Below are 13,029 nucleotides of genomic sequence, written 5' to 3'. Positions count from 1 at the left end.
ACATAACGTGAAGTCAGGCCTATATCCTAAACAAGTAAGGATGTACCACTGCACCCAAACTCCTCCGCGATATCCATCCCAGGATGTGATAAGGGCAGTACTGAATATGTAAATAGGCCGTATAGGCCGCGGCCTACGGGCGGCAGCCTCTTAAGAGCGGCAGATTTCAGAGGACGCTCACTTGATTTAACTAATTTACTTTACTTTAGTGCCTTCCATAATACAAACAAATGGAAAATTATTAAGTATTTTAGAAACCTACATACATTCATACATACATAAACCTACCTACATGGGGCGGCGGAAATAAAGTGGCCTGCACTCATAAAAATATAATGTCGGCACTGGATAGGGGACGAACTTATCACATTGGAAGCAAATCCAAAACCACTGATGGGAACTACCAAATCAAAACCACAATTTCCAATCACCTTACCAATCCCACCTGACAAATAACCCTAATCCAACATATTAAAAATGGGCATCAAAAGGCGCGTTTTAAAATGCCAATAAAAGCGGTTTGAGGTCAACCGCGGGGGCCGATCGACGCCAACTGGGTCACCGGCCCGTACCGGACCCGGCCGAGAATATCGAATACTCTACGGAATAAAACTGGCGAATTAAATTGGAACGAATTCGCAATACTCCGCGAGCGATGGAGAGCGTATCGACTTGTTGGGAATTTTGCTGACTAGGTCTTGTTCGGACTGCTTCGTTGGTGTAATTGTGTTGCGACGAACACTCCTCTCGAGGTCCAGGCTCGAGCAGTAATATTTGGGTTACCTGCTCACTAACAGCCCGGATCTGGAATTGTGGCCGATATAGCGATAGGCTCGCCCCTATGACATAATGAGACGGTACACGTAGCGAAAAGTGGGTAACTTGGTTGCACCACTGCCCACCCCTTCTGGGATAAAGGCAAAGAACCTTTTTATCTGGTTATATTTACAGCATCGAAGATTCCACTCATATGGGGTGGTAACATTGTCACGCAGAAAACAGACGAGTAAAAGCATCTTTGGTGTTGCCTTTTGTGATCAATATCCAAAGACCCAAAAAGTCTTTCGACCATCTTATGCCAGCGACAAATTCACAATCCTTTTAACCAAGCGTTCATATGCAGTAACCTCCTTCAGGTAACCATCACCGCCTTTTATACATCTCGCTTTTTCCTACCGTTTCAAAATCCACCCAAACTTCGGGCGATACCAACTAAACTCCGTCATTATGCACTGTGATCTAATTAATAGACGGAGTTAAGGGAGTAGGGGGCGTGGAGGGGCGTGGAGGGGGCACGAGGGGCTACGAGGGGCGTTCAGCTAGCTCAGGATTCGATTATCGAGTCCATTAAGCGGAGTGTGCACGACACGGCAGCGTTGTTAGCTGAATTTGATTTGACGCGGCTGATTGTTTTCAGTTTGCCGAGATGATGGGTTTTAACTGGCTTTATGTAACGCGTCCTGAGCACGGGTCTAGGTATTGAGAGGGTTGAGGACTTAGTTCACCACGCTGGCGTAGTGCGGGTTGGCAAACTTCATATACCTTCGAAATTTTTATTAAGAATTCTCAGGTTTCCTCACGTTTTCATTCACCGTTAAAGCAAACAATTATTAATTAACGTAGAATACACACGTCATTTCGATAAGTCGGAGGGTGTTCCTTGGATTTTAAATCTACAGCCCATGGTCTTGGCAAGTCGTTTCATCCTCAAGGCTCCTCTAGGCTATGGTGAACTAAGTGGGAGAATTTTCAACAACGGTTGAGCAGTTTTTCAGTTTATCCATTACAAACATACAAAATATTTTATTTAGTTTAGATTTTAAAAAATCCAATACCGCCTTATTTGAAGTAACATTCCAAAACAACCAACGAAAAACAAATCAACTCATAAACAATTCGAATACCACCTATCTTCCACAATCCGGGGCCATTGTCCTTGCGTACAAAAGAGTCCCCCACAAAGCCTGGGAGTCTGGGATGTAACCTTACGTCGCCGGAACGTCCCAATTCCAAACCTGGCCGGCAGCCAAATATCACAATTTTGCCAAAGAAATCTAGCCACGTAGCAACGCGGTTCAAATATGGGGCAACAATTAGGGTAAGTGTATTTGGTAAGTACAGATTATATTTGGTTGGACTACCATATTGTCATGGTGGTATATTATTATATTTATATAAATTAAAACTTGAAGGAAATACTTTACACCCCTTTTTGAGCATCTTGCGTGCACGAAAGAGTGCGAGATTTGGCATATAAAGAAGCAGTGGAGAAGAATAAAATGTATTTATGTGTTAAAAATATACTACATTCGGCCACTAGTTTATTTTGTTTAAAGAAGAAAGGGAAGGCTTTTGTCCAACATTGAGAGACCCTGGAAAAATTTGTCAGAAAACATGATATATATTACTTTTTATTGCTAGTATACAATTTATCTTCACTATTATAAAGAGAATAAGATTTTAATATTAAACCGTAAAAACCCAGTAATTACACTGCCGATTGCCTTTAAAACTTTACTCAGAGAGCTTACAGACTGCCTAAAAGCTGTAATAGGCAAAGGCACCTTACACTGACGGCCTTTGTTATATCCATATAAAAATAATGGTGATAGATTTCGTATGAAAATTATGTGCATAATATACTAAAAACTGTGAACCCCCACAGATTTAGACAACGCAATGCTATCACTCCCGCTGCTAGTGTAATAACCACTAATGGACAGACGTGCTCGGCTAAGTGGCACCGGTAATGGACACCCATCCGACGCTAAAGGAATGGACACACGCAGCTTTTGTACCATCTATCTGAAGTTTTGCGCAAATATTGTTAGATTTCGGAACTCATGGCGGCCTTTATCATTGGAATTATACTTGCAAGTCACTTCAAATATAGAAATGTGATGTAACAATACCCTCTATACATTACAGTCTTACTTATAAACTTGTTTTAGCGTTAAGAGGTGGTTAAGAATTGCTTAAATAGCTGTTTAAAACATCACCGGTTACCAAAATCACTCTCGATACCTAATTACTAAAATATATTAAGCATTTTTCTGTGTAACTATGGAGGGTAGAGGTAAGGAGCACCGTCTCAGTGTATCAAAAAGTGTGCATCAAAACAGGGAAAATAAGGGTGGCGCTGCGATCGCATAGGATAAAATTTTAAGGACGTGTTTTCACTGCAGTTTCTTGTTTATATTGACAAAACTACTTACAACTACGCAAGCAGTTGAGATTCTGTATACTGGCATTTTATTGACTACTTGACTCATGACAAGATTTAATTTGTTCATTTGGCTTACTTCACTCACTATTAAAGCAACCACATTCGTATAGTAGTTTTTCGTACGCCAGCGCTATTGTAGTAGGTACTTGAAACTCTATTCTCAGCAATTGCTGGGCCCTTATTCTCTATCCCGCACGTTATTTTAACAGTGCGTAACAAGCACGTAACACAACGCATCATGTTTAGGACTATAGAAATTTGGCTTACAGAATACCATTCCACGCACATTTCTCGAAGATAACATGACACGGCCGCGTAACGCGTTTACACTATCATACAGAATAAAGGCCCTGGACACTTTTTCGAGTTCCCCTCCATATCAGACGGTGCTCCTTACCTCTACCCTCCATATGTGTAACATAGGGTAAGTTGGGGACAGATGGCCACACAGAGAAAAGGGGCCATACGAGTCGCGCGTATTCTATTATGCGGAGGTGTAAAAAGAATATAAACAGGCTGAGATTGATCTAATTCCACACTTTTCCTGTGAGTTATATTTAATGCTTTTTCATCGAAATAGTGCCAAATTCTTATCTTTCTTTTCTTGACCATCAAGTCTAGATTACTGTTGGTATCGTCCCAGATTAGCGTCATTTTACGACCTGTCTATTTTCGGGTTCAGTACCACCCTCTTCGTATGTAAACATGATTGCCAATTCCATTTACACTTAAGGACAATATCTCCTTCCCTTTTCGAACCAGAGGTCCCTTATCAGTATTGAAAGAAAAATACTGAGTCAACTTAAACTTTAAAGCAGTTTAGACTAGTTAATATTCCAAAAATTCTACTCAAACCCAACTCGCCGCAAGCCCTACAAGCTTGCGTCTTGGCGTGACCGTGTACGATAAAAATCGCTTGCGGAAGTCAACTTCTGCAAGTTTCCTTGCTAACTCAATTTAAACTTTAATGATAGTATTCAGAAGGTCTACTCACGTTTTCCTCGACGGTCTTCTTGATCTTGGCGCCTGCCTCGCTGACTTTAGCGCCGGCCTTGTTCACCGCCGAGTACAGGAAGTTGCCGAGGGACTTCGCGCCCGCCACTGCTTTGGTTGTCACTGTACAGTTTATAGTTAGGGTCATTCATTATTCGCCATGTAAATCCCGGCCCATGAGTGATTAGCCGTGGCAATGTTGTCAATGGATGCACTAGTTAGGCAACTGGCTACCCCTTAAGGAATAAAAGACGTGAGTATCTAGTACAGCTATACGTCTGATTTGATTGTACAATATATTTTTGAAAGGACTGTAAAATAAATATATTGTTTGCAAGTAGTTATTCTTTCCTTTTTTCAGATAATTTGCAGAAGAAATCAGATGTCTGATAAGCACGAAAGATTAACATCATTATTTATCGAAGGAAATAAATCATTAGATTTATTTATAGCTATCTAAACATCAGTACATCCATGAATCAGAATATAAACGTAATAATATGTATGATCAATTAAATAAGATAATCGTCACTCAAACTTACCATCTCAAATGTTGTGATAACTTAAAATAGGCATGTAAACATATAATAAAATAAAAATAAAAAAAATATAAAAATACTAACACTCTTGCATATCAGGCACCTCTATAGCGTCAACGGTAAACAACTTTTTACTTTGAGCATCTGAAAATGTGCAAAACAAAAAATAAACATAAAAATCTGGCGAAACTACAAAAAACGGATAGTAGGAAAAGAAGCGTTAATGTGAGATGCATAGGGTTTAAATACATAGCAGAAAATGCCTTTACGTTTTTTAAAAGTCATTAGGTTTTGACGGGTATTAAGCTCGGAATACCCCGATAAGAGTTTTTTGAGTAGTGAAAGCAAAAAAAGGGGTATAAGTGAAGGAAATATCAAGGAAAACCATTAGATTCTACTTTTTCTTCTTTAATCAATATCTTTCTTTTTTTCAACGTCTTATGATGATGGATAACTATAATAAAGTACTAACAGAATCAAATAGTAATGAAAAAAAAAACTTTTCTAAAACAAATTATACCCTTCGAGGTCAGACGAGCTAACAGCCTGGTGTCGCAACCAATACGCCTTTTTTAATAGTTAACTACAACGATATGCATGACAATTACTTACAGCAGTAAACTTGCCGAAAATATGTCATTCATTTTTTCTGTTTTTTTATTAGCATTAACGATCGTAGAAAGGCATTTTGGTTACAGCCCCTGATATATCTACTCAGCATCTAACGAGCATCGAACCCAACACTCACCGTTGCCGACGCCGCCGGGCTGCTCTTCGGTGGGAGTGCCGCCGGTGGAGGCTGGCCTGCTGTCCGCGCCACCAGTCGCGCTGTCACAAAAATGATGCATGAAACGTCTTTATTCCGCGGAGACGAGTTGGAACAGTACTAAGACATTTACATCAAGTTACATAAAAGGAACTTTGAAATTTAATTGAGTATCGAAAAAAAATGTTAGACTATCTGTTATGAAAATTTTAGAGTTCCAAACTAAGTTCAATATCTTGAACATACCGGTAGCACAAACTGTAGGCAATTGCGGCACATATTCGTATCGAGAAAGTTAATATTTAAGTACATCTCTGCAGTCGCTAGTCGATATTGTACAGTCAAAAAGTGATTCGTGATGCCTTTTCCCCTACATTTTAACATACTCCCTGTAATAATATACAATTTACTATTCGAATGTTCACCCGTACAAGTTTTATGCAGGGGCGTAGCTACCGCCGTATCAGACATACGGGACCCCCGAGTTTTGGGGCCCTTCTTGGCCCATACCTACATTAAACTAAGCGGGAACCCAAAAGTTCGCACTGTCCTGAAGAGCCCCCAACAAATATAGATATACGTACCCGATATGGTAAGCTACGCTACTTGGTTTCACGCTGCCCAATTTTGGTTCCAAATACGCTCACGGGTCGCTGTTAACTTTTCCATACCAATACGAAATCATAACGTTTACTATAACGCAAAAATTCAGGCTTGCTATTCTGCCCAACATTGGCTTAACGATGATCGCCTCTGCAACGTCACATTATAATCAAAATCACCCATAACTACTTCAGCCCGAGATTACAGCTGAAATGATATCAGTAAAACCAATAGTACCAACACATATGTAAGGTTTTGATATATCACGAGCGTAACTATCGTTACTGATCAAAAGGGCCCTGACCACCGGCCTAGTAAAACGGACCTTGGACCCGGACCCTTCGTCTTGACACCTGGGCCCTTGGTTAGCTACCCCACTGCCGATCTTCATCCGAAAAAACTCTTGTTTTAGACGGTGACGGTGAATAACACTCTTATCCTACAAATTCCACGATACTACTAAACGACGACATTCTAAGATAAAACCTCCATGTAAATAACACGCTTGATTAGTAAAACAAAAGACGAGCACATCGTTCTTTGTGTATTATACTCTTTGTATAAGATGTTGCATATTTGTTTTCAACATCACACTATTATTTAAATTTGCTGTTTGCTCAAGTTCCTGTCGAGAGTATTATAGCAATTAAAAGATGGACTAACATTATACGCATGCGCATGGGGCGCAAATATCTGCAAAGTAACTGCTGAAAAGAGGAAGTTGGGGAAAATAGCCCCTAAATCATTTGATTACAATGCACGCTTTAACAAAGAAAAATAAACATTGTATTGATTCATTTTATCACAGCACAGTAGAAACAAATTCGTTTTACTAATAGTTCGATAACGCTATCTGTTAACGTGGTAGCGTGTTCCGATCGAAACCGACTCGTTGTTATTTTTATCAATACGATCTAACGGCCACTTGCGAGATTACTTTTTTATTACTTTTAATTTTGCAGAGCTTGAAGATTTAAAGGCCCTTTAATTAAACATTTTAATGCGAAAATAAGTCATATCTCTTCCAGTAATCATTATCAAAGCAAAATTTGAAAACTATAAGATGTAAATATTTCACTTCCAACGCTTAACAATAGACGTTACTCTAATAGGGAAATTTTCTCTTAAAACCTAATAAATAAGAATTCAGTGAAACAACTATTTTATTCCGCAAAACAAATTCCTGTCGCAAGAAATGATATTATATTCTTTATTATAACCTTATGATAAAGTTTAAAATCATTCACGCAGTATTACAATAAAAAAGGTAATGGATCGATTGTAAACCTTATTCCGAACTAACAGAGACCCAACTCGTAGTTCACAGTACTCGTTTTTCAGAAAGTGATGTCACGGATAGGAAATTGAGATGATAGGTTGACGATAAAAAAAATCGTCGTAGGCGAATATACTACAAAGGAAATTCGATTCTAACAATGGAACGGGGAAATACGTTTCCGTTTTCCGGACCGCTTCCCTCTAACTTTTTTTAAATACCGAACACGGCAAAAGTATTTGTCTCCTAACTTCTGTACTATTTTGTTGGAATTTAAGTTACTATATTATTTCTTTGTAAAAAATATGTGTTATATTAGTTCCCTTTTTATACATCCATTTTATATTATCTATACTTTTATATAGATACATGGATAATATTTGACTGCGGATTTTACAAGTTGAAGTCGCTTTTTTATAGTAAACCTTCATACTCAGAATAAATTTATTAGTAATAAAACACTTATGTAATTCTGTTGTAAGCGCCCCCTTCCTCCTCTACTAATTATAAGTACGGCAGACGAGTCTCCTAATGTTACGTTACTCTTATGAACTAGAGACATTTAAATTTACTTAAATCTCGCCTAAATATCCTTCATTTACTAATGTGCCTTACATAACTAAATACTGTGGGATCTACCCACATAACCACATATCGCTGTTAAGCATGCGAACTGGCTACAGTGGGTGCAATCTCACACCGCGTACATGGAGCGCAAAATGTCTGTCCAATCGAACAAACCAAGACGGTACGTGGCGTGCTCACCGGCATCGGACTTGACGTGCAATCAGCCATCGGCGCGCTGAGGCGCGCATATTTATAGTGTGCGAGCGAGCGCGCTATAGGTTCGTGCGAGAGAGATGGACTGCTGCCCCCGCGCTCTCATTGGTTGTGTCGATCTTACTGGCGTTAAGCAATTGGTATAAATATAGGGCACCTGTGTCAATAAATCATTCATTATTAATCCGAGCTTCGAGTTTCATTCGTCTCCAACAATTACCACATTCATTCTGTGTCCCTACATTTGGTGACCCCGACGTGATGGAGAAGACCGAAGCAAATCAGGAAACGAAGCTCGAACTCGACGTGGCAGCTGTCTCCATACAGTCCAGACTTCTACCTTTCTGGCGAGAAATTCCTCGGGCATGGTTCGTGCAATTTGAAGCCGTTGTGGACCCGCTGAAGACTTCGGATGATCAAAAATATCGCTACGTGCTGCAACAGCTACAGGCAACGGACCTCCAGCACCTCACAGATATTCTTTACAATCCACCCGCAACTGACAAATATAATACTTTGAAGACTCGTTTGTTGGCTGCGTACGAAGACTCTGATGTCAGAAACTTCCAAAAACTCACCAGCGGCTTAGAGTTGGGTGATCAAAAACCCTCTCAGCTGCTGCGCAAGATGCGAGAGCTTGGTAGAGGGATGATTACGGATGGCGGACTGCGTATTGAATGGATGAAGCATCTACCCGCCCAAGTACGCGTTGTGCTCTCAGTTAACACCGAGTCGTCGCTGGAGACACTGGCGGCCATGGCTGACAAGATGGTAGAATACTCAGAACCCGCCACAGCAAAGATTGAAGCGGTATCGGGAGAAACAAGCGACCCGGGGTACCCACACAGTTGGAAATATTGGCAAAACAAATTGAAAGGCTGACCTTGGAGGTTGCTGAACTGCGTGGACGGTCAATGCAGCGTTACTCACGCAAGAGACGCCCTGATCGTTCCCATTCGAGACCTCGACAACGCAGTAAGTCGTCTACCAAACCTGGCGACCCGACATGGGAGTGCCGGTTTCACTATCGTTTTGGTGATAAGGCAAGGCGCTGCGAATCGCCGTGCTGCAGAAGACAGAAGCCGTTAAACTAGAACAGACATCGAATGTGGCGGGCGTCGATGTCCCCAATACCACAAACCGCCTATGTGTCTACGATCGCGACACGCGAGAACGTTTCCTCGTTGACACTGGCGCCGAAATATCAGTGTTAGCGGCCACTCCTGGCAGAAAAATCAAGACATCAAGTGACTACAGACTATATGCAGCGAATAATACCCCATCAGAACATACGGAGAGAAGACGCTCAGGCTCAATCTAGGCCTTCGTCGTAATCTGTCGTGGACATTCGTTATCGCCGATGTCAAAACCTCTATCCTGGGAGCAGACTTTCTCCGTCACTACAAGTTGCTAATCGATCTTCATCGAAAAAAACTGATCGACAAGGTCACAGAACTAGCAATCGACGCCTTTGAAGTGAAAACATTCGAGGGAACAATACACATCATTAACCATGACCAAGCATACCACGACATCCTGATCCAGTATCCGGACCTATTACGACCGATGTCACTTAAACAGCCGGTAAAACATGATGTCGTTCACCACATAGAAACTTCAAGCCCCCCGCTCTTCGCCCAGCCCCGCCCCCTTCCTCCTGACAAGTATAAGGTGGCAAAGGAAGAATTCAACAAGATGCTAGAGATGGGTATCTGCACACCCTCTAAGAGTCCGTGGGCGAGCCCTCTGCACGTCGTAAAGAAGAAGGATGGAGGTCTACGTGTATGCGGCGACTATCGAAGATTGAACGCTGTCACCCTGCCCGACCGCTACCCGATACCTCGCATACAAGATTTTACATATCAATTGCACAATATGAAAATATTTTCTAAACTAGACATAAGAATGGCATATTATTGGATCCCGATTGCCAAGGAAGATTCCCAGAAAACGGCGATAACCACACCGTTTGGCTTGTTTGAATTCAAATGTATGACGTTCGGATTACGCAATGCCAGCCAAACATTTCAAAGGTTTATGCACGAGGTTCTACGAGGCATAGACAATTGTTTTTGTTTTGTCGACGATATTTTATTATATTCGACGGACGAAGAGAGCCACAAAAATCTATTACGGCGAGTCCTAGAACGCCTCGACAAATATGGTATCACTTTAAAAGTCGAAAAATGCGAGTTTGGAAAAGAAAGAATCAATTTTCTTGGCTACAACGTGTCTGCTGATGGCATACAACCCACTGATGAACGCGTCAAGGCCATATCCAGCTACCCAAAACCAAAAACAGTCGCCGAGTTACGCCGTTTCCTGGGCATGATCAATTTTTATCGTAGCTGTTTGCCACATCAAGCGGAGCTGCAAACTGAGCTTAACAAATACTTGCAAGATAGGAAACGCAACGACAAGTCACCGATAGAGTGGAACGCAGAAGCTAATGAAGCTTTCGAAAAGTGCCGACAAAGCATTTTGAAAGCCACGACTCTGGCGCACCCAGTCATCGGTGCCCCACTGGCAATAATGACAGACGCCTCTGACTGCAGCCTTGGTGCCGTATTGCAACAAAAGGTGGGCGATGTGTGGAAACCACTCGCATATTTTTCCAAGACGATGAGCCCAACACAGCGTCGCTACAGTGTCTATGATCGCGAATTACTGGCTATTTACACTGCGGTGAAACACTTTCGACGGCTTATAGAAGGCTGCGAAGTGACCGTATTCACTGACCATAAACCGTTAGTTTATGCACTCAAACGTCCTGCAAGCAGTACCGACACGCCAAAGAGAGAGAGGCAGTTGCACTTTATCAGCCAATTTTGTGGTAACATAGAATATGTGCGCGGCGACGAAAATGCAGTGGCCGACGCATTGTCTCGCATCGAAGAATTACAATGTCCTTCCCCCATCGATTACGAAAAGCTATCTCTCGATCAACGCGGCGATCCTGAACTAGAGCAACTCGAAAAGCAAGCCAACTTGAACTTCAGTGACGTCACCGAGCAAGGAAACAACCGACCAATCAGATGCGAGATGTCCACTGGCAAACCTCGACCATATCTGCCGCCAATATATCGTTTTGCTGCATTCAGAGCGCAACACGATTTGTGTCACCAGGTATCAGAGCCACACGGAAGCAGATCAGTACGAAATTCTTTTGGCCAAACATGAACAAAGACATCAGCAACTGGGCCAGAGCATGCCTTGACTGTCAGCGAGCCAAGATACACCGCCATGTAACCACACCTTTAGGCGAATTTCCGCCTTCTGAGCGCTTCGAACACATACATGTCGATATTGTGGGACCACTGCGATTGTCTAATAATTGTCGCTACTGTCTTACTATCATCGATCGTTGCACCAGGTGGCCGGAGGCAATTCCACTAGTTGACATCACGGCGGAAAACGTAACGAAAGCTATATACAACAACTGGATTACAAGGTTTGGATGCCCGTCACGCATATCAACCGATCAAGGCCGGCAATTCGAGTCGCAACTTTTCAACTCACTGATGAAGAAGTTTGGCATCTCACGCATCCGCACTACAGCCTATCATCCACAATCCAACGGTCTTATCGAAAGATGGCATCGAACTTTTGAAAGCAGCACTAATGGCCCGCGGTAACTCCGTTCAGTGGACGGATGAATTGCCTACAGTGCTTTTGGGATTACGCACCGCACTCCGCCCCAACGGAAAATTTAGCCCGGCAATGATGACATACGGAACAACACTCCGTTTACCCTCTGATTTCATCATCCCGACGGCTAAGTTAAGTCATGAGGAAAATGACTACATTCGTCGGCTTATGGACACCATGGCATCGCTCAAGTCTACATCTTGCTCTAACAGTACTGGACGAGAGCCGTTCGTGCACAAAGACCTGGCAACGTGCACACATGTTTTCGTGCGAAACGATCAAGTTGTTCCTCCGCTGACTCCGCCCTACGACGGCCCTTACGAAGTTATCAAGCGTTACGACAAGTACTTTAAGATCAAGTTACCACTTCGTTCAGCTGTGATATCGCTAGACAGGCTTAAGCCAGCCTACATCTGCACTGAAACGATCGAGGAGACAGCCGACCTTAGTTTTCGACAGTCTAACCAGCCCTACGTCACCAGATCCGGGAGAGTGGTAAAACCAAATGTACGCTTCGCTTGAGGGGAGTGATGTGGGATCTACCCACATAACCACATATCGCTGTTAAGCATGCGAACTGGCTACAGTGGGTGCAATCTCACACCGCGTACATGGAGCGCAAAATGTCTGTCCAATCGAACAAACCAAGACGGTACGTGGCGTGCTCACCGGCATCGGACTTGACGTGCAATCAGCCATCGGCGCGCTGAGGCGCGCATATTTATAGTGTGCGAGCGAGCGCGCTATAGGTTCGTGCGAGAGAGATGGACTGCTGCCCCCGCGCTCTCATTGGTTGTGTCGATCTTACTGGCGTTAAGCAATTGGTATAAATATAGGGCACCTGTGTCAATAAATCATTCATTATTAATCCGAGCTTCGAGTTTCATTCGTCTCCAACAATTACCACATTCATTCTGTGTCCCTACAATACTATAACACTAACAATGCACAACTATGACAAATAAAAATGGGGTTTGAGCAGATTAAATGAGTTTGAATCTTTGCATGTGCTACTACTTTATTTAAAAATATATCATCTAGTTCGTAAATTGAAATAAAAAAACGATTTATGGCACTTTAACTGGTCTAGATTTTTTTTTATTACCAAGAACGTAAATAAATATGAAACTCATTTAAAATTTTCCTTTTTGTATGATTTTGAGAATGCCAGTGTTGACAGAATAAAAAAGATTTTATT

General features: G+C 42.1%; 1 protein-coding gene across 1 annotated transcript in view; it reads right to left on the bottom strand.

The window, feature by feature from the left end:
- The window catches only part of LOC115444316 (synapse-associated protein of 47 kDa), a gene marked incomplete in the record, with an annotated part of 71,421 nt that overhangs the window by 57,097 nt on the left and 1,295 nt on the right, over positions 1-13,029 (bottom strand). The window contains 3 exon segments of the mRNA XM_037446604.1: positions 4,221-4,342; positions 4,843-4,902; positions 5,507-5,586. Coding sequence (XP_037302501.1) covers positions 4,221-4,342; positions 4,843-4,902; positions 5,507-5,586 — 262 coding nt within the window.

The sequence above is a fragment of the Manduca sexta genome, chromosome 6, assembly GCF_014839805.1.
Source record: "Manduca sexta isolate Smith_Timp_Sample1 chromosome 6, JHU_Msex_v1.0, whole genome shotgun sequence".
Classification (NCBI taxonomy): Eukaryota; Metazoa; Arthropoda; class Insecta; order Lepidoptera; family Sphingidae; genus Manduca; species Manduca sexta.
This window is presented reverse-complemented; position numbering and strand designations above follow the sequence as displayed.